The 27,729-nt window shown below is 47.0% G+C and overlaps 1 protein-coding gene across 5 annotated transcripts in view; it reads right to left on the bottom strand.

Moving 5' to 3' along the window:
* CAPS2 (calcyphosine 2) overlaps window positions 1–27,729 on the bottom strand; it is an 85,258-nt gene that overhangs the window by 32,911 nt on the left and 24,618 nt on the right. For 4 of the 5 annotated variants that reach the window (XM_033951716.1, XM_033951715.1, XM_033951714.1 and 1 more), the window contains exons 7-12: window positions 18,936–19,058; window positions 16,871–16,938; window positions 14,079–14,198; window positions 12,766–12,840; window positions 12,035–12,130; window positions 11,843–11,936 (exon numbers count right to left, since the gene is read on the bottom strand). In XM_033951716.1, the coding sequence (XP_033807607.1) occupies window positions 11,843–11,936; window positions 12,035–12,130; window positions 12,766–12,840; window positions 14,079–14,198; window positions 16,871–16,938; window positions 18,936–19,058 (576 nt within the window). The remainder of the gene's footprint in view (window positions 1–11,842; window positions 11,937–12,034; window positions 12,131–12,765; window positions 12,841–14,078; window positions 14,199–16,870; window positions 16,939–18,935; window positions 19,059–27,729) is intronic. The other variant, XM_033951718.1, reaches the window with a different exon arrangement.

The raw sequence follows: 27,729 nt of genomic DNA, 5'->3' as shown, positions 1-27,729 counted from the left end.
GCAGAGCACACAAGCCCACACGTTCTGGATGATACAACAAAAGCGAGCAGGACTTGGGCGCGCCAACAATCCCGTGGCGACATTTGCACGCAGGACATATGCCGCTTTGAAGCCTTCCCATTAGCGCTGTGAGGGGGGGTATGGGAGGGGGGAAAACCCTGCCAGTACATTTACAAGTCCTCATGCTCCTTTCTCCTTTACGTTTTTGCTGTTTGGAAGTTTTCAGTGTAGTGGGGGGGGGGGGGATTCCCCCATACACACCCCCAACAGGAGCGTGAGGACTTGTAAATATAGTGGGGGGGGTTCCCCCCCCCAAATACCCCCCTCAGAATGCTAACAGAAAAGCTTAAAAATGGTGGCACATAAATGTTACCGCGGGATTGTCTGCTTACCAAAGTCCTGCGCACTTTTGACGGGTCACCGTTCTAGACAGGTCTATTGAGGAGGCTAAGCAACTTGAATTTAAAGATCAGTGCTTTCATGCATCTTCATAGATTCTTCATTTTGTCTCCTCAATATTTTGTAACTACTATTAATCTTCCACTCTGGCTCCTTGTGACCTTAAGCAAATCACTTAACCCTATGCTGCCCCAGGTACAAAAAAGCTTCACTAGATTGTTAACCCACTAGGGACAGAGAAAGTATCCTTTATTCTTTACTTTCTCATACTGTAACTTTTTTTTTTTTTTTTTTTTTTTAATTAAGATCTTGCAAAATGTAATTTGTTTGTTTTTATCTTTTTTTTAAACGGCCTTCCTATAATTCTGTTTAGAAACTGGTGCACAACATAACTGAGAGCCTGATGTACTAACGGTTTTCTCCCACTGTATTTTGGGAAAATGCTTAATACAGAAGTGAAAGCTTCTGAAATTCTATGACTCTTGATATTCTGGAGGTAAACAAGTGTACTGTAAGAAACAAACTCTCAAAAAAATGTTCTATACAAATTTCTGCAAAGCAATGCAATGCAATAGAAAGACTATTTGTTATTTCTTTAAAACATCTACTCAGATTTGCTGAAATTATAGCCAAGTTTATTTTTCTATAAACTTTGATTTTTGTCATTCTGCTAGTCATAGAAACATGTTGGCAGATAGAGGCCCATCCAGTCTGCCCATCCGCAGCATCCACTACTTCCTCCTCTCCCTAAGATATCCCACATGTTTGTCCCACACTTTCTTGAATTCAGACAGTCCCTGTCTCCACCACCTCTTCTGGGAGACTGTTGCATGCATCTATCACCCTTTCTGTAAAAAAATATTTCCTTAGATTACTGCGGAGCCTATCACCTCTTAACTTCATCCTATGTCTTCTCATTCCAGCGCTACCTTTCAAATGAAAGAGACTTGACATGCGCATTTACGCCATGTAGGTATTTAAACGTCTGTCATATCTCCCGCCTTTCTCCCAAAGAATACAGATTGAGATCTTTAAGTCTGTCCCCATACACCTTATGACAAAGACAATGGAACGCTTAAGTAACCTTCCTCTGGACTAACTCCATCCTGTTTATATCTTTTTGAAGGTGCAGCCTCCAGAATTGTACACATTATTTTAAATGAGGTCTTACCAGAGCCTTATACAGGGGCATCAATACCTCTTTTTTCCTACTGGCCATACCCGATGAAACCAATGATGTTAAAGCCACTGATTATGCAATTTTCAACCTATCCACACCAAAATAGTCATAGGTGAAATGACTACTGTAATATCGCCTATCTGGCAACTACCCAAAAGAAAATGCAGCGATTACAACTGGTGTAAAATGTAGCGGTCAAACTGATCTTCGGGTTGAAGAAGTTTGACCATGTGACTCCTTCCTTCCGACTCCTACATTGGCTGCCAATGGAGGCACATGTGAAGTTTAAGTTCAGATGTTTCTGCTTTAAGGTACTGTTCGGTTTAGCTCCTAAATATATAACTGACCTTTTCTCCTTCCCAACCAACAGACATAAGAGAAGCTCACACCTGAACTTTATATCTCCACCGGCTAGAGGATGTAAATTCAAAAGTCATCAACAGGTTAAATTATAACTTTTGGTGGAATTCAGTATGCCATATATATAAAATGGAGCATACATTTGCAACACAAAAAGGGTATATAGATAAGTTTAAGAAGATTTGGGGACCATTAACAGACTTTTGCAATGAATGATATAATTTTCCCATAAAACACAGTTACTTACCGTAACAGGTGTTATCCAGGGACAGCAGGCATATATTCTCACATGTGGGTGACGTCATCTACGGAGCCCCGATGTGGACAGCTTTTTCAAGCAAACTTGATTGAAGATTTAAAGTTTGCTCTGCTGCTCCACGCATGCGTGCCTTCCTGCTCCACTAGAGGGCGCATCTCCCCCTCGTGGTCTCCAGTTCACTTAACCAGCAAAGAAGCCAACATCTGGGAGGCGGGCGGGTTGTGAGAATATATGCCTGCTGTCCCTGGATAACACCTGTTACGGTAAGTAACTGTGCTTTATCCCAGGACAAGCAGGCATGATATTCTCACATGTGGGTGACCTCCAAGCTAACCGAAAAGGGACGGAGGGAAGTTGGCAATTCAAGAAAACAGATTACGCAAAACCGACCGGCCAAACCGACCGTCGCTTCTGGACAGAGTATCCAGACAGTAATGAGAGGTGAAAGTATGAACCGAAGACCACGTGGCAGCTTTGCAAATATCCTCAATAGGCGTGGACCTGAGGAAAGCAACAGAAGCTGCCATCGCTCGGACCCTATGTCCCGTTACTCGACCATGCAGCGCAAGACCAGCCTGAGCGTAGCAAAAAGAAATACAAGCAGCCAACCAGTTGGACAAGGTGCGCTTGGAAACTGGGCGACCCAGCCGATTAGGGTCGAAGGACAAAAACAATTGTGGGACTGTCCGATGAGACTGAGTTTGTTGGAGGTAAAAGGCCAACGCTCTCTTACAGTCAAGCGTGTGTAGTGCCGTCTCTCCGGGATGAGAGTGGGGCTTGGGGAAAAATACTGGCAAGACAATGGACTGGTTGAGGTGGAAATCAGACACCACTTTAGGCAGGAACTTAGGGTTAGTGCGGAGGACCACCTTGTCGTGATGGAATAAAGGTGGGTCCGCCACCAGGGCCTGCAGCTCACTAACCCGCCGAGCGGAAGTGAGTGCGAGCAGGAAGATCACCTTCCAAGTGAGGAATTTTAGATGGCATTTGTCTAACGGCTCAAATGGGGGTTTCATGAGTTGAGCCAGCACCACATTAAGGTCCCAAACCACTGGGGGAGGTTTGAGAGGAGGGTGGACATTCAAAAGGCCTTTCATGAAACGAGAAACTAAGGGATGGAGTGAAAGGGCTTTTCCTTCCAAGGGCTGATGGAAGGCCGCAATCGCACTAAGATGTACCCGAATGGAGTTGGTCTTCAGGCCGGAGTGAGAAAGATGGAGCAAATACTCCAGGACCAAGGGGACCGGGACCGACACCGGGTCCTGGTCGTGCAAGGAGCACCAGGACGAGAATCTGGTCCACTTTTGGGAATAGCAGGTTCTAGTCGAGGCCTTCCTTGAGGCTTCCAGTATTTCCTTGACTGATTGTGACACGGGGAGAGAAGTCAGGGGGAGAGAAACCAAGCATTCAGATGAAGAGACTGAAGATTTGGATGTAACAGTGAACCCTGGCTCTGCGATAGCAGAGAGGGAAACAGAGGCAGAGGCAGTGGATCTCTGGTACTGAGTTGAAGTAGAAGGGAAAACCAAGGCTGGCGTGGCCACCGAGGAGCAATCAAGATCATAGTGGCTCGCACTGGTTTGAGATGGACCAGCGTCCGCAGAATCAGAGGAAAAGGTGGAAACGCGTAGAGAAACCTTCCCTCCCAATCTAGGAGGAAGGCGTCTGCCTCGAGGCGGTCCGGGGAGTACATCCGGGAGCAGAATTGAGGGAGTTTGTGGTTGAGGGGGGAGGCGAACAGATCTATCTGAGGAGTCCCCCACTTCTCGAACACCTGTCTTAAGGTTTGAGCGTGAAGCGACCACTCGTGTGGCTGGAGGAGGCGGCTGAGTCTGTCTGCCAGACAGTTCCGCTCTCCTTGTATGTACACCGCTCGAAGGAAGATGTTGTTGGAGATTGCCCACTTCCAGAGGCACAGGGCTTCCTGACAGAGGGCCCGAGACCCCGTCCCCCCTTGCTTGTTTACATAGTACATTGCTACCTGGTTGTCGGTTCGGACGAGAACCACCCGGTCGTGGAGCAGATGTTGAAAGGCTACAGCGGCGAGATAGATGGCCCGAAGCTCCAGCACGTTGATGTGGCAGCGGCGGTCCTCTGTTGACCACATCCCTTGAGTGCGTAGGCCATCCAGGTGAGCTCCCCAAGCGTACTCCGACGAATCCGTGGTGAGTACCTTGCTGTGTGGAGGGGCGAGAAAAAGTAAACCTTTGGATAGATTTGAAGAGTCGGCCCACCAGAGGAGCGATCGTTGCAATGAAGGAGTCACTGTCACGGGACGGTCGATTGGGTCCCGCTCCTGACGCCATTGGGAGGCCAGGGTCCATTGAGGAATCCTCAGGTGGAGGCAGGCGAAGGGTATGACGTGGACGGTAGAGGCCATGTGGCCCAGAAGAGTCATCATCTGCCGAGCTGATACCGAGGTCAGCAGCGAAATCCTTCGACTCAGGCTTACTAACGCCTCTTGACGTGGAGGGGGAAGGAAGGAGCGGAGTCGAACCGTATCCAGCACGGCCCCGATGAACTATAAGGACTGAGAGGGGCGCAGCTGGAATTTTAGGAAGTTTACCTCGAACCCCAGACCTTGAAGGTAGATAATAGTCTGTCGGGTCGCTGAGATAACCCCCTCCCTGGACGGGGCTTTGATCAGCCAGTCGTCCAGGTAGGGGAATACCTGGAGGCCCTGTGAGCGTAAGGCAGCTGCGACCACCACGAGGCACTTGGTGAAGACTCGGGGTGACGACGCTAGGCCAAAGGGGAGGACTCGGTATTGTAGGTGCAGGTCCCCCACCTGAAAGCGCAGGAACTTGCGGTGAGCAGAGTGCACTGGAACATGTGTGTAGGCTTCCTTCAGATCGAGGGAGCAGAGCCAATCGCCCTCGTCGATGAGAGGGTAGAGAATCGGTAGGGAAAGCATCCGGAACTTTTCCCGCACCAGAAATTTGTTGAGTCGCCTCAAGTCTAGAATTGGGCGCAGGTCTCCCGTCTTCTTCGGTACCAGGAAGTAACGGGAGTAGAACCCTTTCCCCCGTTGGTCGGGGGGAACCACCTCCACTGCCCGTAGGCGAAGCAGTTCTCGAGCTTCTGAGAAGGAGGGGTAACTGAGTTCGGTTGGGAGGGCACACCCTTGGAGGATTGTCTGGAGGGTTTTCCCGAAAATTGAGAGAGTATCCTGATGAGATCACGCCAAGGACCCATGCGTCCGAAGTGACTTGTTCCCAGCGCGGGTAGAAGGCTCTGAGGTGTCCCCCGATGGGAAGGAGGCCTGGGGCTGTGGCGGAGGAGGCCAGCCCCCATCCGCTTGTCCCATCAAAAGGACGGGGATGGTTTGGCGGTCGCAGGTGGCTGGGGCTTTGGCGGAGCCCGATGGTGAGCTTGCGGGCGTCGGGGTGGAGGCCGTGAGAAGGCAGGGGTGGATTTTTGAGGGTAACGGCGTGGAGGGGCCCTGAACGGCCTAGACGTAGGCGGTTTAGGCTTTTGCCGAACGAGGGAGGCAAACGAGCGTTCATGCTCTGAAAGGCGTTTCGTAGCTGCCTCGATAGTGTCATCGAAAAGTTCTTTGCCCACGCAGGGGAGGTTAGCCAACCGGTCCTGTAAGTTGGGGTCCATGTCGACGAGGTGTAACCAGGCTAGGCGGCGCATGGCAATTGCGAAGGCTGCCACTCTGGAGGAAAGTTCAAAGCCATCATAGGCCGCGTGGAATAGATGGAGGCGTAGGTTGGAGAAAACCTCCAGGAGCAGGTTAAAGGCTCCTTGGCGTGAGGCCGGCAGGTCGGTCGCAAAGGCTCCCAACAGTCCAATGAGGTGTTTCAAGTAGGACGTGAAGGTTAAAGTGTAACTTTGTACCCTAGAGGCCATCATAGAGTTCTGGTACAGTCTTCTGCCGAACTTGTCAAGGGTCCGACCCTCTCGACCCGGGGGGACCGCTGCTGAGACCCGGGAGGGATGAGCCTTTTTCAGGGAAGATTCTACCAACAGCGACTGGTGGGAGAGCTGTGGTTGCTCAAATCCGGGGTATGGTACTGTACGGTATTTGGACTCCATTTTGGAGGGGACAGCTGTTACCATATAGGGGGTCTCCAGATTCCTGAAGAAAGCCTTTTGGAGTACCGGATTGGGAGGTAAGCGGAGGGACTCTCTGGGCGGTGACGGTAAATCTAGTTCCGCCAGGTACTCTTTAGAGTATCTTGAGTCGGACTGGAGGTCTAAGTCCAGAGCGTGGCCCATGTCCTGGACAAAGCGAGTGAAGGAGGGGTGAGACGTTCCCGGGGCCCCGTGTGGGGACGGTGAACGAGACCTCCGTCGGGCGGAGAAGGACGGGGAGGCTTCCCTCGAGTATCGAGGTTCATGCTCTGACCCGCGCTCCGAGACCGGGGAAACACTGTGGCAGTGTTCCGGGGTCGAGGACCTACGTCGTCTCGAGGAGCCCCTCGGAGACGATGCCGGGGTACGGGGTACCGATCGATGTCAAATCGGTGACCTCGCACCGGACTCCCTCGGCGAAAGCCTGGGACCTCGGCTCGGAGCCCCGGTCCGAGGGGGAGTTAGGAGGATGTGAGGGTTGGAGAGTGATAACTCGGTCACCTTCAGCGGTCCTGTACGGGGCGTCAGTGAACGGCCTCGTAGTGTGGGAGAACACTGGGCCTTCTTAGAGGTACGGCGGTTCGAGGTTTCGGTTGTCTTAGCGCGGCGCTTTGCCCCACGGCGGTCCGTGGAGGGAGAGCGTCTCTGACGCCTCGGCGAGGAATCCGAGGAGGATGGAATGCGGCGAAGCTGGCGCACTTTGCCCCGAGGAGGCTCGACGCGAGGCTCAGGCTGGTCCGGCGCACGCGAGGTCGAGGTCGGGGCCGGTTGTAGATGGGCCAGTGCAGCGGACAGCTCCGACGAGATCATCGCCCGGAGCAGGTCCTGAAAAACGGGCACGGACAGCATCGAGGGCATGTCCGATGCCTCGGTGCACTCCACCGGGGGCGACCTCGTGTCAGAGTATTCCCATGTGGTGGAGGCACGGCCCGAAGGCTTGGCAGGCTTCGCCGGGGCTGAAAGCATGGGGTTTCCACCATGCGTCACCGGTGTCCCCGAGGCTGGCTTCTTCGCTGGTGCAGAACCTGAAGAAGGAAGAGGAGACTTACCCGGGGCCGAGGCTTTTTGCTGTCCCGAGGGCTTCGGGGTCGAGTCTCGAGGCGATGCCGAGGCATTCGGGGCCGAGGTCAAGGCCGGGGCCGACCTCGAGGCCGAGGTAGTGGGTTGGTCGGCGGTGAAAAGGTCCGCCATGCGGGCTTTTCTTCGACAGAGGGCCCGGTTCTGAAAAGTAGCGCACTGGGGGCAGGAGTCGGTTGGATGGGCGGCCCCCAGGCAGAGGATGCACCGGCGATGCGGGTCTGTGATAGAAAGAAGCCGCTCGCACCGGGTGCACTTTTTAAAGCCGGTCTGAGGCTGGGACATAGAAAAAGAAATTGGCTGCGGCTCGAATAGCCACGCAGCCACGGCGGCCCGGAAGCCTCCGGGTCGCGAAACGAAGCAGGAACAGGAAAGAAAAAGAAAAATTTTGCGCACAGCGACTTAATCGAAGGCAAAACAAAAAAGAAAATCGCGGTGCTAGAAGGCAGTTGGGGCAGAGCCTGGAAAAAAAACGACTTCTAGGCTCAGCGGAAAAATTTGAACTGGAGACCACGAGGGGGAGATGCGCCCTCTAGTGGAGCAGGAAGGCACGCATGCGTGGAGCAGCAGAGCAAACTTTAAATCTTCAATCAAGTTTGCTTGAAAAAGCTGTCCGCATCGGGGCTCCGTAGATGACGTCACCCACATGTGAGAATATCATGCCTGCTTGTCCTGGGATAATAAGATATTTGAAAAGAGGGGTGGTGGGTGGGTTTATTTTATTCATCATAAAATATAAATAATTTAACATTATATTTTGTTTTATTGTATGCATTTCCCAAAGTAAGGGGAGGGAGGGGGGTTATAATTGAGTAATAGTTGACATACTTATTACTTATTAAGTATTATATGCTGTTTTAAAAATTATAGCAAAAGAGTATATAATGAAATGTTATATTTACAGTAAGGTATGAAAGAATGTCAAGTGTATACTTAATGAATTTGTATGAATTTAGATTGTACACTTGTTATATGAAAAATGAATAAAAAAACTTAAGAGAAACAGAAACAAAAAAAAGTCATCAACATCTTTTCTCATATCAAGCAGCATTATGGGGTAAAAGACCTGGAACAATTACTTATGCTTACTAATACTTATGGGAAATTCAGGAGACACCTAAAAACATATCTGTTCCTGAAGTACTTAGGCAGTTGATTTGTACAATCTGTCCCACAAAAACTGATCTCTAGAGCCGCTATTCACTAGTTTTAACCTGCCAGTTCTACTAAATTTGTAGCATTTTTAATCATTGTAAACTGCATAGAACTTCACGGTCCTGCAGTATATAAACTGTTTATTATTATTAAATAAAATACATGGATAGTTTTTACTGCACCAATTTTTAAAAAGAAAACATGCATTGATATTTGCAGCTGCTTTTACAGCAATATTTTATCATGGAAAAGTGTGCGCACAGATTGCGCACAGACAGCTATGCAAACTTTTTTTTGAAAATTGGCCTCTTATGGGAGGGGATGTGCAGGAAAGCAGTTTAACCAGAAAATGAAAATAAATTTTCTTTCTTTTAAATGTCTATCTTGTAATTATTTATACCCTGCAAAAGGTAAATCTGGGCATAAAATAGTGTCATAGCAATCAGGAAAAGACAGCAGACTATAGGCTCCTTTTACTAAGGTATGCTAGCGTTTTTAAGGACATAAGCAGTGCCTCTGCTGGGTCAGACCACAGGTCCATTGTGCCCAGCAGTCTGCTCATGCGGTGGCCCATCAGGTCCAGGACCTGTATAGTAATCCTCTATCTATACACTTCTATCCCCTTTTCCTTCAGGAAATCATCTAATCCCTTCTTGAACCCCAATACCGTACTCTGTCCTATCACACCCTCTGGAAGCGCATTCCAGGCGTCCACCACCCTTTGGGTGAAGAAGAACTTCCTAGCACTGGTTCTGAATCTGTCCCCTCTCAATTTTTCCGAATGCCCTCTCATTCTTGTAGTTTGAGAGTTTGAAGAATTTGTCCCTCTCCACTTTTTCTCTATGCCCTTCATGATCTCATTGTATAAAATGAGACCATACTTAAATAGCATATTTTCGCCACTCATAAGAACATAAGCAGTGCCTCTGCTGGGTCAGACCAGAGGTCCATCATGCCCAGCAGTCCGCTCACGCAGTGGCCCATCAGGTCCAGGACCTGTATAGTAATCCTCTATCTATACCCTTTTATCCCCTTTTCCTTCCTCTATCTATAACCTTCTTGAACCCCAAAACTGTACTCTGTCCTATCACGCCCTCTGGAAGCGCATTCCAGGTGTCCCCCACCCTCTGGGTGAAGAAGAACTTCCTAGCACTGGTTCTGACTCTGTCCCCTATTAATTTTTCCGAATGCCCTCTCATTCTTGTAGTTTTTGAAAGTTTGAAGAATCTGTCCCTCTCCACTTTCTCTTTTTAAATTCTTTATTCATTTTAAAACTGACAAACAAGTGATTAATATTAAAATATTACATTATTAATAAAATATACAGTACTTGACATTCTTATAAATAAATCCATTAAAGTAGAAATTATAACCCTTTCCCCCACCCAACAATTCTTCAAAAGAAATCCAATCATTAAATAAAAATATTAATCATCCAATTTCCCCCCTCCCCCCAATAAAATACATGTATCCATCGGAAAGGAAAACAATGTTCATTCATTAAAATAATTTCCTCTCCACTTTCTCTATGCCCTTCATGATCTTGTAAGTCTCTATCATGTCCCCTCTAAGTCTCTGTTTTTCTAGGGAAAAGAGCCCTAGCTTCTCCAGTCTTTCAGCGTATGACAGGTTTTCCATACCTTTTATCAAGCGCGTTGCTCTTTTCTGCATTGCTGCGCACGGTAACCCCACGGTACGTGCCAAGAACTAACACCAGCTCAATGCTGGTATTAGCGTCTAGCGTGCGTGGCACTGCAGCGCGCACTAAGCCCACTAGCGCTGCTTAGTAAAAGGAGCCCTATATTTCCTTTAAGAGAAAATGATAAGAAAAATGTGTGACATGATAAGAACACCACCTCAAGTGTGTATAATTTTACATTTATTTCTGTACAGAGAGCGAGCCTCTTATCAAGCCCGATAGCACGGGCCAGCGCAGTAAATGCATTGAAGCCCATAGGGATTTAAAAGGCTTCAGGGCATTTGAAGTGCGGTTTCATAGAAGAGGCCAGTAGTTTTTGTACAAGCTTATCCATTCTTACTCCGAGATTATCACGTATCGTTTCTGACTATACATGCAATTTTTCCTTAAGTTAATTACCCTTATTTTCTAATTCCTATTGATTTATCTTCTTTTTTTTTTTTAATCTTTCATCATTTAAAAAAAAACTTTCAATAAGTGTAACACAAGATACAATCATTTTATACTTTAACATCACTTAATATACCATCAAAGTTTAACTCACATCAAATATCCCTCCCCCCCTTATACCCAACTATTGTACTTAAGCATAAGAAATCATAAAGTATTCCCTCCCTCCCCCACCCTGGAAGTGTATGAACAAAGGGAGAACATAATATTCATTCTATACAATATTTTGTTAATGGCTCCCAAACATCCCTAAATTTCTTAAAATGCCCCTGCTGTATGGCTATTACCCAATCCAGTTTAAAGATTTGGCATGACGAATTCCACCAAAAATTATAATTCAGCCGATCCCAATTTTTCCAGTTTTTCATAATTTGCTGTACGGCAACCCCTGTCATGATGAGCAAAAGTTTATTATTATTAGAAGAGATTTGACTCTTGGCTCTCATGGAAGTACCAAATAACAGTGTCATATGATAATGCCACCGGATTTTCCAGTAGATTATTCACTTAGCCCCAAATGGATTTCCAAAAACTAAGGGCTCCTTTTATCAAGGTGCGCTACGGGGGTTAGCGCTTCGGACATTTCATCACATGCTAACCCCAGCGGCACACCAAAAAACTAATGCCTCGTCAATGGAGGTGTTAGAGACTAGCGCGGCAGACGGTTGAATGCGCAGTATTCCACGCGTTAACCGCCTACCGCAGCTTGATAAAAGGAGCCACAAGTATCAATGGACAATAGAATATTAAATGATCTAATGTCCCAGCTTCGAGATGACAATGCCAGCTTCTATTACACTTAGAGCTGTCTAATTTCTGTAAACGAACTGGGGTCCAAAATGCTCTATGTAACAAAAAACAAAAACAAGTTTGTCTCATAGATGCCAATGCCGTACATCTTATCCTCAAAGTCCAAATTCGTGGCCATTGAGATGCAGTAATTTGATGCTTTATCTCAATGCTCCAAATGTCACGCAGACCAGTCTTTGGTCTTCTCTATTCAATTTCTGGTCCCACCCTATGCTGATATTTTAGTGTGTATTATGCCGACATTGTAAATAGCATATTATTCTATAATGTGTATTGCCTTTGTCCAAATTGTTCTTGATATACACTGCCATGGTTAGATTTCTAAAAAAAAAAAAAAAAAAAGCAGTAAATAAATCCTAATAAAAGTACTTACAATATAAAAGTCTCCAATTTCATAGAGCTTCCCTTTCCTTCTTCCACGCTGGTGACTATAGATTCCCTTCTTGATGAAAGGTAGCGTACTTGTTCTTTGAGAAAAGAATGTCACAAATTTTAACTGCTACAGAAAATGAAAAAGCCCAATAACAAAGTAAAAAAAAAAAAAAAAAATCAACTTTTTCCTTACCTATTTCTTCCAAACTGTCGATATTCATATACAGTAAGAGATTGGTCATAGCCAAAAAAGAATCCAATTAACTCTCTACATGCATCACGCCCATTCCTGGAACAAATAACTCTTTTTAAGTGATTTAATATAGGTATTCTTTTCAAATGTACCATCTACCACAAGTGAAGTACATTTTGCACAACATGTGGAGTAGGAATTGTGAATGTGATCTGGATGTTCTAATTCTCCTGGTATTTTACAAAAGACTCTGCAATAGGCAGAGCCCTTCATAAAAGTACATATAAGGATACCAGCACATACATAGGTTCTTTACTAGTACAGAGCAGAGAAACAATTTCGCAAATGTTATTTGCATAAAGAGGGTAGCATCACTTGGTACCTTCCATGTATAGATGCCAGCAATTAAAAATGAAAGCTCTGACTTTTCATGCCTCCGAGTATCAGTGTAGAAGCCCCGTTTCAGAAAATTATACATAGAAGCTGAGCCAACTAAGGCCTGAATCCCCAAATGATGAAATTTAATATATGGAGGGGGGACAACCCAGGAGGTTCAATTTGGGTTGTCAAATACTATGCGGTGAAATGAAGGAACCACCCAAAATTTTGCTGACCAGATTGAAGAGTATATTGTATCAATAGCATTTGGAACATAGTCACAAAGCTGTCCATTCCCCTGCAGAATTAAAAATGGTCTATGGTACCACAGAAATTTTCATAAATATGTTTACCTTGATATGATTCTAGCATCAAATCGCAATTTGTTTGAAAGTACATTTTCAGTCAGTGATGAGTTTGTCCTTATTCTGTCAAGAAACAATGCATATAATTTTGTTATCTGGCTTCTTCTGTAAGGGGAACCGGTACAATATCAGATTTAAATAAATAAACATACAACAGCAAGTGAGCAGTTTGAGAAGACACAGAGCACAGTTAAATTTAAAAATACAATTTCCAAAGGCCGGTGCGTTAGCGCTTTCTTTCCCAATCAATGAGTTTTCTCCTCCAGCCCTCTGTTCAGCTGAACAGGTATGGGATCTGGCTCCCCAAGCCTTCATCTGCAGCTACCCAGGGAGTGTGTGGCACAGGGGTTAGAGCTACAGCCTCAGCACCCTGAGGCTGTGGGTTCAAATCCCATGCTGTTCCTTGTAACCCTGGGCAAGTTGTTTAATCCCTCCATTGCCCCAGATACATTAGATAGTGTGGGAGCCAATCAGGACAGACAGGGAAAAAATCTAGAGTACCTGTGAATGTAAAACCACTTAGGCTGTAAGTGGTACATAAATACTTAATAAATATTTTCTAATCTCTTCCAAATTACTTTAACTTTAAGTTTTTATTCAGATTAATATGCTCTGAAGTTGAAGGTAATGGCGGAATAGAAATCCCTAATGTAATGTAATGTAATCATTGCAATAATCCACAGCTTAAACCCATTCACCGAGGCTCCTTCTGGAACCATACACCATGAACCCTACATTCAGCCTCTAGATGTCACTGCTGTGAATTGGGTTCCTTGAGGGTCCCTAGCCAACTTTGAAGCAAAAGGTGATGAGCTAGCTCAGTGTTTCACAACTCAGTCCTGGAGTGACCCCTTGCCAGTCAGGTTTTCAGGATAACCACAATAAATATGCATGAACTTGATTTGCATACAATGCCTCCACTATATGCAAATTTCTTTCATTAATATTCATTGTGGATATCCTGAAAACCTAACTGGCAAGGTGGGATCACCTCCTTCTGAAAGTTCTGGTTTTCAAGATATCCACAATCAAACGTGAGAGAAATTTCCATGCACTTCATACATTGCATACTATGTGTATCTCATGCATATTCATTACGGATAACCCAAAAACCAGACTGGCTAGGGAATAATCCAGGAATGTGTTGTAATTTACTATTACTGCCACCATTATCTGCTACAAATTGATAAAACGGATCATTTTCCAGGTAAGCTGATGAAAGACATGTTCACCCAATATGGTGCCTTAAGATGAAACACACATCAATCTTAAAATATTACAGTTTAAAGAGAGATTCTTACTTGGTGTCATGTAGCGTTCTTTTCCTAAAGCGCAAAGGTACAGCTCCAAGAACTTGGAGACGATGAACTGCCTCATCATTACCAGCAACTGAGTTCTGTTCTGGGTCACTTATTACAGCTCTAAACCCAAAACAGAAAGAAAAGAAAAAGGTACAAAACAATAGACTTGAGTTCTTGGAACATTTTGTTAGCATATGTACTAAAGATATATCTCAATGTCAATTGATCATAACAGGCACTGTGGAGATATCTGCAATAGTTTTAGATACAATGTGGAATTGTATCAGCCCAGGAGAAAAATATAAAAGATTTGGTTCTTTACCTTGCTAATATCTTTTCTAGTAAATAGGCGTGTCATTCTGGACTATAGGATACGAGGGGCTGCTGTAAAGTTCTCAGCCCAACCAAGAAGAGAATAATGTGGAGCCATGAAACTTACAAGTTATTCCACACTTTTGACGCTTTGTTTCATTTCATATCATTGAAACAAAAAATGTCAAGAAAAAAAAATGTCAAGAAAAAGTGTGGAATAACTTGTAAGTTTCATGGCTCCACATCATTCTCTTCTTGGTTGGGCTGAGAACATTTCAGTGGCCCCTCGTATTCTCCCCATGCTTGCAAGTCGTGCAGAAGAAATCCACTCCAGGTTTTCTCCTCCTTCTCCAGAGGGCTCTGTTGCCCCCTTCAGTTTGTACCAAAACAGGTGATAGCCCTAGATAGAAATACACAAGAAGGCGGGATATGGGGAAACTACCCAAAAATACACTTCTGTCTGCTCTGAAAGAAGCATAACAAATGTGTTAAATATCCTAATTGAATAATCCAAACATCGGAATAACCAAAAACCTTTATGAAGCTCAAACACTGCCCAATGTGTTATAGCAATAGATTATTTTTCATACCCTTAAGGTGTCACTGACATCAATATATCTCAGGCCCTCTTTTACTAAGGTGTGCTAACTTCTAACGTGGCCATAGGATAATATGCATGCGTTAGCATTTAGTGCATGATTAGCGCAAGCTAATATTTACTGCACACTAAAAAGCATAGCGCACCTTAGCAAAAGAGGGGGTCAGTTTGACTCAAACTTTTCGACTGAGACAGCAGACAGGCGGAGTAAATAACTAACAGCTATGTCATTCTGGAGCCCCGCCCTATCTACTAGAAAATATATTAGCAAGATAAGAACCTAATCTCTTTTTCTAGTGCAATAGGTGTGCCATTCTGGACTGTAGGGATGTACAAAAGCAGTCCCAGAAATCTAAGGTGGGACCTCTGTGCCTGCTCATAACCCCGAGGACCCATAGATGGTGTCCTCCTATGGTGCCACATCCACTCTGTAGAACGTATTAACAATGGATCAGGTCACTGACCTACAAATCTCCCCAGGCAAAATTGCCCAAGCTTCTGCCCACGAAGAGGCTATGCTTCTTGTGGAATGTGCTTTCAAGTAGACAGGCAATTGCTTGCCACAGGTAATATATGCCGACAAGATGGCCATCCATATACATCTTGAAATAGTAGTTTTAGACGTCAGCCTGCCGCAACTAGCCTGACTGGTAAGCGCAAACAGAAACAGATGGTCAGACAGTCGGAACTCATTAGTAACCTCTAGATAACATAGGAGGACTCTCCTCACATCCAGATTTCTCAGAATCCAGTCCTTCTTCTTTGACCTTGTGGTCTGGAATGCTGGTAATCTTACTTCTTGATTAACATGGAAAGCAGACCCAACCTGAATTTGGGAGGAGAAATCACTGCCTCACGGAACTGTCCTCCAAACGCTGAAATCTTCAAGCTGCCAGTTGGACCCCTCAGACCTGCACACGCAAAAGGGGGAAGGCGAAATGCAGCCGACATTCTGAGGAGCCCCACTGAGCCCCCTGCAGATGCTTAACAGCCTGCACTCAAGGCCCTGGTACCCAGTAGGCGAGCAAAGCTTCTAGGGATCCGAATCCTGAGCTCCACAAAGTTTCTGCAGGCTGGTTAACTTGCCCGTCAGCTTCAGACCTCAAGTCTGCTTCTCCTCCATGCAGGCAGAGCTATCTCCTCAACCTAGAAAGTTTAGCACCAAAAGCCACCAAAAATTGCAAAAGAACTCACCAAAAAAATAAAGAAATATACAGAGCAGGTCAGAAAGACCCTTTCCGGCTCACGTTCAGAAGAAAAAAAAACTGAAGGGGGCAGCAGAGCCCTCTGGAGGAGGAGGAGGAGGAATTGAAATCCTGGAGTGAATTCTTTCTGCATGGCTCACGAGCCTACAGCAGGAGTGTCAAATTCCCTCCTCGAGGGCCACAATCCAGTCGGGTTTTCCCCCAATGAATATACACGAGATCTATTAGCATACAATAAAAGCAGTGCATGCAAATAGATCTCATGCATATTCATTGGGGAAATCCTGAAAACCCGACCGGATTGCGGCCCTCGAGGAGGGACTTTGACACCCCTGGCCCTCGAGGAGGGACTTAGACACCTCTACCCCTCGAGGAGGGACTTTGACACCCCTACCCCACAGTCCAGAATGACACGCCTATTTACTGGATGTGGTATCTTTTAAAGCAACCAACATCTCAAATTCAGAGCCCATGGTTTACAGTGGAAACAACCTGTGTAAAGGCATATTAAGGTCATGTTTTGCCACAGCACAGTAAAAGGACCCCTAAGTTTTTAAGAGTGGTATATGAAATGTAAAATTAGATAGGAATGCCTGGAACTGGAAAAATAAGGATTCTACAGTAAGAAAAGATAAAAGTTAAATATAAAATCCATAGCCGCTAACTGGTTCTCTTACCTAGATAACTGATCTATCATCACTTGCTCTACAACTGCCTGTTTTCTCCTCTGAACAGCTAAGTCCTCCTAAAACAGAAACCCACAATTAAACGAGGAATACATTTTCAATAGCACAAATAATATGATCTTTGATCCAGAAAATGACAGCATTGGATTAAACAAGATTTGCTCAGTGATCAGCATATTTTAAAAAACCAATAAACGACAAATTGGTTTTCTTTTCATTTTCATGATAATGTGCCTTTCCTTACTGGGATCGAGGTAAGGAACAACAAGTTGTCTAAGGATTTATCGTGTGTATATACCTTCAAATACTCAAAGGCCTCTCATGGAATTAGCTCAAGTGAAAACTTATGCGCGGTGACAAGGCAGCATGGACTCGTATACTAACGGGGTGTGGACTTTAAAGGGAGGAGCTTGGAGAAAGCACAGGCAGAGGTATAAAGTCTAAATCTTCCCATTGCCACCCATATAACTAGCCATGTTTAGGTAATGAATGCTTATGCATGAAGCCATGCCTTCACCTTTTCCCCAAAACTTCAGATAATATGGTTCCATACTACTCCAAAATGGCTGTTTTCTTGTAGTTAATTATGCAGTTTCAAAGATAGAACCCCAAGTAAGCTCTATAGAGAAGACCTAGTGATCCTCTGTGGAATGTACTACACCACGTCCACTAGATAACACGGTGTTGCCGAGTAATAACATTGAAAATGAGAGTTAAAATGCTATGCAAACTTCCAGTGGCAGCAGCATAGGGATAAGGGTTACACAAGGTCAGTACTCTTAATCCCCGTTAGAAGCCTGGCCGTCATGTTCTGTTTTAATTGCAATCTCCTTAATATAATAACATAGTAAATGACAGCAGATAAAGACCTGAACTATCCATCCGGTCTGCCCTTTAGTTATACCCATTAAAAATACATGATTAATTTAACTTGTTTCTTCTTTGATATTTCTGGGACATAGACTGTAAAGTCCACCTGGTATTGTCCTAGGTTCCAAATGCTGAACTTGCCATCCAAGCTCACTCTAGTCTATCCAATCATTCTGCTTGCATGATATCTACCGTAAAGACTGTCCAGTAACATCTTCAAGTTCCAAGTTAGTGGAGTTCCCATTGATGCTCTCCCCAGGCCATCCTACACCAAATCACCATAATCATATATTTTAGGGAAATCCTTATAAAATAAGTTATAAAAGCCAAAGAGCATGAAACCAACAAATTAATAACCATGCTAGATTTGAAGGAAAATTTATAACAGAGCAAGATGGGAAAGAGGCGTCTATTTTTAGCCTTATGTACAAAGGCACACGAGCATAAGAACATAAGAATTGCTATACTGGACAGACTGAAGATCCATCAAGCCCAGTATCCTGTTTCAACAGTGGTCAATCCAAATCACAAGTACCTGGCAAAATCCCAAGGAGTAAAACAGACTTTATGCTGCTTATCCTAGGAATAAGCAGTGGATTTCACCTATGGACTTCTTGTTTAGGAAATTATCCAAACCTTTTTTAAACCCCGCTAAGCTAACTGATTTCACCACACTCTCTGGCAAAGAATTCCAGGCTTTAATTTTCTCCTTTATTTTATCAAGGCACTTCTATACCTATATAAAATACTAGTGCAAATTTTGAAAATATTATACCTAGACTGAAGGCACAGACATTGAGCTTGCTCAAAAGCAAAGATAAAAAATATACACATACGCTATGCTATGTGCATTCATGCTTTTTATAAATATATGCATAAATCTTGACCCCCACCTATGATTATCCTAAATATGCTCCAAACATGTTTACTGTACAAGAACACGCCACCTTATACCACACACACTTTTAGGTTATGCTATTTTTTATTTACAAAAATGATTTATAAAATTATCCTCCACATGTCCAATTTAAAATAATTTATTAACCATCTATCTATTGCAGTTTTTAGGACCCTTCAATACTCAAAAACTGTAAACTCTCTGAATAAGGGATTGTATTGTATGGTCTGTTTATCCTTCTCTCCTAACATACACTGTGTAAATTTACAGATTCCTTGGAAAACTTACAGCTTCTAACTTCTTTATGCTCTGTTGCACAGTATAAGGCTTGCTTGTGTAACACTGTTGCATAAGGGCTTTCATATCAAGAGCTGTTAAATCATCATAACTTCCATCTTCAGGCTGCACTGTCTAAACACAAACAGAAAAAAACAAAAAACAAAAACAAAACCTCAAACTCATGTCTGGATCTGAGACCTTAAAATGGCCCCTAAAATCTCAACAGAAATAATGAGAATCCTCAGAAAGCAATGTTACTTACCGTAACAGTTGTTATCCAGGGACAGCAGGCAGCTATTCTCACTAGTGGGTGATGTCATCCAACAAAGCCCCGATACGGACGTCTCACAAGCATGTCTTGCTTGAAGAAACTCAGAAGTTTCGAGATGCCCGCACCGCGCATGCGCCAGTGCCTTCCCACCCGATGGTCCGGGCGTGTCTCCTCAGTTCAGGTAGCTAGCAGAGAAGCCAACCCAGGGGAGGCGGGTGGGACGTGAGAATAGCTGCCTGCTGTCCCTGGATAACAACTGTTACGGTAAGTAACATTGCTTTATCCCAGGACAAGCAGGCAGGTATTCTCACTAGTGGGTGACCTCCAAGCTAACCTCAATGGGATGGTGGGAGAGTTGGCAACTTAGGAGAATAAATTTTGTAACACTGTTTGGCCAAACTGTCCATCCCTTCTGGAGAAAGTATCCAGACAATAATGAGAGGTGAATGTATGAATCGAGGACCAAGTGGCACCCTTACAAATCTCCTCAATTGGTGTCAATCTGAGGAAGGCTACAGAGGCTGCCATCGCTCTGACCCTATGGGCTGTGACCTTACAGGGAAGGGGTAATCCAGCCTGGGCATAGCAGAAAGAGATACAAGCCGCCAACCAGTTGGAGATGGTGCGCTTTGAGACAGGGCGTCCCAACTTGTTTGGATCAAATGAGACGAATAGTTGAGGAGCAGTTCTGTGTGGTTTGGTACGAGCCAGGTAGAAGGCCAAAGCACGTTTACAGTCCAGAGTGTGAAGAGCTGATTCTCCAGGATGAGAATGAGGCTTCGGGAAAAACACTGGAAGTACAATGGATTGGTTGAGATGAAATTCAGAAACCACTTTAGGCAGGAATTTAGGATGAGTGCGGAGGACCACCTTGTCATGATGGAAGACTGTGAAAGGCGGGTCCGCCACCAAGGCCTAAAGCTCACTGACCCTGCGAGCAGAGGTGAGGGCCACGAGGAAAACCACTTTCCAAGTGAGAAACTTGAGGGGAGCCTTGTTGAGAGGCTCAAAATGAGGTTTCATAAGTCGAGAAAGGACAACATTGAGATCCCAAACCACTGGAGGCGGTTTGAGAGGAGGATTGACATGAAAAAGTCCTTTCATAAATCTGGAAACCACAGGATGCGCAGAGAGAGGTTTCCCTTGAAGAGGCTGATGGAAAGCCGCAATCGCACTCAGGTGGACCCGTATAGAGGTTGACTTGAGACCAGACTGAGAGAGGTGTAGAAGATAGTCCAACACAGAGGATAGAGAGGCTCGCCGAGGCTCCGTAGAGTTGGAAATACACCATGAAGAAAATCTAGTCCATTTTTGGGAGTAGCATTGACGAGTAGCAGGCTTCCTGGAAGCCTCCAAGACGTCCCTCACTGCCTGGGAAAACTGGTGAGGGGTTATGTTGAGAGGAACCAAGCTGTCAGGTGGAGAGACTGCAGGTTGGGATGAAGCAGCGATCCTTGATGTTGAGTAAGTAGTGAAGGAAACACTGAAGAAGGACCGGCTCCCTGATGCTGAGTTGAAGTAGAAGGGAGAACCAAGGTTGTCTGGGCCACCGAGGAGCTATCAGAATCATGGTGGCATAGTCGGACTTCAGCTTGACCAGAGTCTTCTGAATGAGAGGAAATGGAGGAAACGCGTACAGAAAGCGATTCCCCCAATCCAGCAGAAAGGCATCCGCCTCGAGGCGATGAGGAGTGTAGATCCTGGAGCAAAACTGAGGCAGTTTGAAGTTGTGGGGAGCCGCAAAGAGGTCTATCTGAGGCGTCCCCCACTGTGCAAAGATCTGATGAAGGGGGTTGGAATGGAGAGTCCATTCGTGAGGCTGGAGTAGACGACTTAAGTTGTCTGCCAAGACATTGTCCTTCCCCTGAATGTAGACAGCCCTGAGGAAGGCATTGTGGCAAACCGCCCAATCCCAGACTTTGAGAGCTTCCTGGCAGAGGGAGGCCGAGCCCGTGCCCCCCTGCTTGTTGACATAATACATGGCGACCTGATTGTCTGTGCGAATGAGGACCACCATGTCGTGAAGCAGATGTTGAAATGCTTGAAGAGCATTGAAGATTGCTCTGAGTTCCAGAAGATTGATTTGATGGAGTCGGTCCGCACTGGTCCAGAATCCCTGAGTGCGAAGACCATCCAGATGTGCCCCCCAGGCATAGGTCGAGGAATCGGTCGTGAGAACCTTCTGGTGGGGTAGAGTGTGAAACAGCAAACCTCTGGATAGATTCGAAGAGGTCACCAACCAAAGTAGAGACTGCCGAAGAGCAGGAGTGACGAGGATGTGTCGAGACAATGGATCTGACACCTGAGTCCATTGAGATGCCAGGGCCCACTGAGGAATTCTGAGATGGAGTCTGGCGAACGGCGTCACATGAACTGTAGAGGCCATGTGGCCCAGGAGGACCATCATGTGTCTCGCTGAGATGGACTGGCAAGAAGACACAGACTGGCAGAGATGAAGCAGAGCATTCAAGCGCTGAGGAGGAAGAAATGCTCTGAGGCGAATGGTATCCAGAACCGCCCCGATGAAGGGGAGCGACTGTGTAGGCTGTAGATGAGATTTGGAGAAGTTGATCTCAAATCCCAAACTCTGCAGGAACAGAATCGTGGACAAGGTCGCCGAGAGGACCCCTGAGGCCGAGGGAGCCTTGATCAGCCAGTCGTCGAGGTAGGGAAATACCTGAAGACCCTGGTTCCGGAGTGCGGCAGCCACCACTACCAGACACTTTGTAAATACTCTGGGAGACGAGGACAGGCCGAAAGGAAGCACTCGATACTGCAGATGCAGATGTCCCACCCGAAATCTGAGGAACTTGCGAGAGGCCGGATGAATGGGAATGTGAGTGTAGGCCTCCTTGAGATCCAGAGAGCATAACCAGTCGTTCTGCTCGAGGAGGGGGTAGAGAGAAGCAAGGGTCAGCATGTGAAACCTCTCTTTGACTAGGAATTTGTTGAGGACCCTGAGGTCCAAAATGGGTCGCAGGTCGCCCGTCTTCTTCGGAACAAGGAAGTACCGGGAGTAAAACCCCTGGTTCAGTTGGTCCGACGGGACTGGCTCTACGGCACGAAGCTGGAGCAAAGCCTGAGCTTCCTGAAGAAGAAGGGTGTCCTGTGTCAAATTGGAAGGGTGGTCTGGAGGGACCCAATGGAAATGAAGAGAGTATCCCTCCCTGACGATAGTGAGGACCCAGAGGTCGGAGGTTATGGCCTCCCAGCGATGATAAAAATGATGGAGGCGCCCTCCAATGGGAAAAACAGGGGGAGGCAGAACGAGGTTGGTTATGCCCTCGACGAAACAGTCAAAAAGGCTGAGTGGCCTTAGGGACAGCAGGCGACTGAGACTTTGGCTAACCCTTCTGAGGAGGCTGTCGCTTCGCCGGTTGCCTCGCAGGTGGAGTTTGCCTCGGTTGATAACGTCGCTGATAAATCAACGGTGGACGAGAGGGTCGAGACTGTTGAGGCTTAGGCTTCAGCCTAAGAATGGACTGAAAGGACTTTTCATGATCGGACAATTTCTTCGTGACTGTCTCGATGGATTCGTCAAAAAGATCCGCCCCAGCACACGGGACGTTTGCCAGGCGGTCCTGAAGGTTCGGGTCCATGTCAATGGTCTGCAACCAGGCCAACCGGCGCATCGCCACAGAACAGGCCGCTGCTCGGGCCGAGAGCTCGAAAGCATCATAGGCATATTGCATCAACTGAAGACGAAGCTGGGACAGCGAAGCAACTACTTCCTCAAACTCAAACCGAGCCTGTGACTCGATGTATGGTGTGAATTTCCGAAGCACAGGCAGAAAAAATTCCAAGTAGGCGGCGAAGTGGAAATTGTAATTCAGGACTTGGGACGTCATCATCGAATTCTGATAGATGCGTCGACCAAACTTATCCATGGTTCTGCCCTCGCGTCCCGGAGGCACTGAAGCATAGACCTGGCCAGGATGAGACCGCTTGAGCGAGGATTCGACCAGGAGGGACTGGTGAGAAAGCTGAGGACTCAAAGCCCTTATGATGCACCGTGCGGTACCGAGCATCCAATTTTCCAGGGACCGCAGGGATAGAGTAAGGAGACTCAAAGCACCTCATGAAGGTCTGGTCGAGGAGCTTGTGCAGAAGGAGGCGCAAGGACTCGGCTGGAGGACGAGTAAGTGCATGGTGTCGAGGTACTCCTTGGAGTATCGAGACCCAGCATCGAGAGTAATGTCCATGTCATCCGCCATCTGTCTGAAAAATGAGGAAAAAGACAGTTGGTCCGCCGTCGCCGGTTTACGAGAAGGGCTAGAAGAAGACGAGGCTTCGGACTCCTAGAGGCCTGAGAGCAACAGGGTGAGTAGAAAACCTCGGGGTCCTCAAACTCCGGGCCCGGAGGAGGAGACCCAGCCGAAGCAGCATACCCCATCCAAGGCAATTTCTTCTGAGGCGAGACGGTCGAGTGTCGAGAAGAATGTCTCGAGGAGTGTCTGGATCGATGCCCCTCATGATGCCTGGAAGGGGATCGAGCCCGTCTGTGAGAAACCTGATCAGAAGCCTCCAAGGAGCAGATCGGACTCGAGGCCGTCGAACGAAGAGGCGGAAGAGCTGGTGCCTCCCCCGACGCCACCCATGCTTGATAGGGGGTCCGGAAGAACTCGTCCTGCTTTCTGCTATGCCCCGGACTGGGAGGCCTCGAAGGTGGACGTCACACAGTATCATGGGGCGGGGTTACAGGTTCCAATGGAGGCAAATCACTAAACGAAGCTTTCCTCGAGGGGATAGGCTCCAAGGGTGGCATATCACTAAGGGAGGCCTTCCACGAGGGAATCGGTTCCAAAGGAGGCATAGCACCAACCGAGGACCGCCTCGAGGACCCGGACACCGCTCGCCGCTCCTCCTCGCCGAGCAACGAGGTCGTGCGGCGCGGCGGAGGAGGAGGGGGCGGTCTGCCCCTCGGAACCGGAACGGGGAGGTCACCCTGGATTGAGGCAATCAGCCGGGGTCCCATGGTGGTCATGAGTTCCACAAACTGAGCCTCCAGTATGGACCGCAACGAAGCCGATATGGAGGGATCCGCACCAAAAGGGGGCCCTTCCGCACGGTCTCCGCGCTCTTTCGGTGCTGCGTGTTTCTGCTTGCCAGCCTTCGGCACTTTAAGCACCACCGGTGGAACTGTAGTGGCCGATACCTGCTCCGAGGAGACGGAGGAAGGCACCAGCGCTGAAGTCGAGGCCGAAACCGGCGTGAACGATGCCGGCTTCAGAAGGCCCGAAGCAGCCGGGGAGGCAGAGGGCTTCGCCGATGAAGTCGAAGCACCAGTCGATGTCGAAGCTGACGGATCCAACGAAGCTTCCATCTTGAACATGGACTCCCACAGCAGACAGCGGCGCTTAAACGCTCTCGCTGTTAATGGAGCAAGGCCGGCACGATTTCGGAAAGTGATCCGGTCCCAGACACTGTAAGCAGCGGCGATGAGGGTCCGTGAGCGAAATCGCGCGCTGGCACTTGCTACACTTCTTAAAACCGGTGATCGGCCGGGACATAGGCCGGAAAAGCTCCGCCGCAAGGTCGAAGGCGCGGGGCCCCAGCCACGCGGCCGACCCGGTGTTGGAAGAAAAAAATTTAAAAAAAAAATTAAAAAAAAAGAAATCAAAGAAAGAAACAAATGCACAGGAGAGCCAAAAGAACTCAACCCGCGGCAAAAACAGAAGGCAAAAAGAGATTCAATGGGCGCAAAATTGAAGACAGACTTCTCAGCTCCGCGGAAGAAAAAGAACTGAGGAGACACGCCCGGACCATCGGGCGGGAAGGCACTGGCGCATGCGCGGTGCGGGCATCTCGAAACTTCTGAGTTTCTTCAAGCAAGACATGCTTATGAGACGTCCGTATCGGGGCTCTGTCGAATGACATCACCCACTAGTGAGAATACCTGCCTGCTTGTCCTGGGATAAAAAGCAAGTGCTGGGTTTACTAAACTGTGCTACTATTTCAGAGGCTCATTTCAAGCCAAGGTAAATTTTTGGCATTTACTACAAGTATTATACTTTTGTTACTGCTGGTTAAGTTGCTTAATTATTTTTGTAGTTTTTTTATGGAAAATATTTTTTCTTTTGTTTATTTAAGATAGCTTTTATGCTGTAGGAATTATATTTTTTTTCTCTAGCTATAATCCTACAAGTTCAGAAATCACAAAAATTATTTCTCCATAAATGGTCAACAGATTGAAGAAAAAATACTAATACAGTAGATGATGTTAGATATGAGCAATTGGCTCATCCAGTCTGTCCAATCATTCTAGACCACACTGCTAAGGATATACAGCTCAACTACAGGTCATGGATATTTGACTACCGAATTTTTTGCTCCATAAGATGCACCTGACCATAAGACGCACCCTAGATTTAGAGTAGGAAAACAAGAAAAAATATCATTCTGAACCAAATTGTGTACTAATATATACCAGGCTCTATACCCTGTCCCCTCTCCTTACCAGGCTCTGCACCCAACTACACACAAGTCCTTGCCAGGCTCTGCACCCTGTCCCCATTCCCTTCCAGGCTATTCCCCCCACCCTCCCAAACCCCAAATATGCAAAAACTCTATTACCCCGATCAAGGACATAAGAACATAAGCAATGCCTCTGCCGGGTCAGACCCGAGGTCCATCGCGCCCAGCAGTCCGCTCACGCGGCGGCCCAACAGGTCCAGGACCTGTGCAGTAATCCTCTATCTATACCCCTCTATCCCCTTTTCCAACAGGAAATTGTCCAATCCTTTCTTAAACCCCAGACCTGGCTCTTATGGTCCCCGAGTAAGAACCAACCTCCACCCCCTTCCAAGGGTTAGAGAAAACCAAGGCAAATACCCCCTCCCTCCCCGATTGCCCAAATCCAAATCTTTCCTGGGGAGTGTAGGGGTTCGTTTGCTCCCTAGATTAGCCAGGGTGCTGCAAAGGCAATATTCAGAGCTTCCAGGAGATTGGTCATTGCTGAAGGATAACATCTACTAGCAGAATTCTGAAGCCATGTTTCTTGCTGTCCCATTCCTGTAAGCTCTGCCTTAACTGCACAAGCTTCAAACACTTAGGCTCTCTTTTACTAAGGTGCGCTACGAGCAGTGGCGTACCAAGGGAGGGGACGTGGGGAGCGGTCCGCCCCGGGTGCAGCCTTAGGGGGGTGCACAGCCAGCCTGGTCCCTATCGCGCTCCCACCCTCCCAGCGAGAGCAGCAAACTTCCCTCCAGTAGCGACAGCTGCTTCGCGGCTTTCTCCTCCCTCTGCCGTGTCACTGATGACGTCATCAGTGACGCTTCACCGACAGGAGAAAGCCGCGAAGTAGCCGACGCTACTGGAAGGAGATTTGCTGCTCTCGCTGGGAGGGTTGGAAAGGTTCACTTGGGGGGAGAAGCGGTCTGCCTTGGTGCTCCATTACCTTCTTTGGGCAGCAGCAGCTTTTACAATTCGCTGCTGTTGCCGGCTTCAGGCCTTCCTCTCTGCCAGGTCCTGCCTACTTCCTGTTTTCATGAAGACAGGACCCGACAGAGAGGAAGGCCTGAAGCGAGCAACAGCAGTGAATTGTGAATGCTGCTGCTGCCCGATGAAGTTCAGGACATCAGGCCTTGGGTGACAGAAGGAGGAAAGGGAACAGAGGGGGAGAGAATTGGGGAGAATTGTGGCTGTACCCAACTAGAGGAAATGAAAGGAAATGCCAGGGCTTGGAGGAAGAAGAGACGCCAGGGCATGGAGGGAAGGAGGAAGGTATGCCAGATCAAGGGAAAAGGAGGGAGAGATGGAAGAAAAGGAAAAGAGAGAGATGCCGGGAATCAGGGAAGGGATGATGCCAGACCGTGAGGTGGGAAGGAAAGAAAGGAGAAGAGAGAGATGCCAGAGCAAAGGGGAGGGGGTGGTGACAGAGAGAAAAACGGAGAGGTGACAGAGTTGAAATCAATCATGTACAAAGGAAAGAAGGGGCACGGGATAGATAGTTTATGGAAGGAGCATAGAAAGAGGGAAGATGCCATATGGAAGAGAGAGAGAGGGTGCACACTGGACAGAAAGAGCACAGAGGGCAGTGAATGGAAGGGGCAAGATAGAGGGTGAACAGTAGATGGAAGGGGTAGAGAGAGGAACTGACACTGAATGGAAGGGTGGGGGAGAGGACGGACAGCTGCTGAATGAAAGTGTGAGGGAAAGGGGGAGCAGATGTTGGTAGGAAGTGGGGAGAAGAAAGAAAAAAGGGCACATGCAGGATTGAGGGAAGAGGATAGAGTTAGTTACTAGAAGGGGTGAGGGAAAGAGGTGGCAAGCTATAGGTAGACACAGTGAAAGAGGGAAATTGAGGACTGAATAGTAAAAAAGAATTTAGACAGAGGCAGAAAATAAATTGAGAAAGAAGACCAGGGAAGAACAGGAGGAAGGGAGCAGAGAGAGAGAGATGCCAGAGCAGGGGGGAAGGAGAGGAGACAGTTACCAGACCAATGGGGGTAAAAGGAGAGATGGAAGGGGGAGGCATACTGTTTCTGGAAGGGGCATAGAAGGAGAGAAGATACCATATAGGGGCAGAGAGAT

This window comes from Geotrypetes seraphini, chromosome 7, assembly GCF_902459505.1.
Source record: "Geotrypetes seraphini chromosome 7, aGeoSer1.1, whole genome shotgun sequence".
Classification (NCBI taxonomy): domain Eukaryota; kingdom Metazoa; phylum Chordata; class Amphibia; order Gymnophiona; family Dermophiidae; genus Geotrypetes; species Geotrypetes seraphini.
This window is presented reverse-complemented; position numbering and strand designations above follow the sequence as displayed.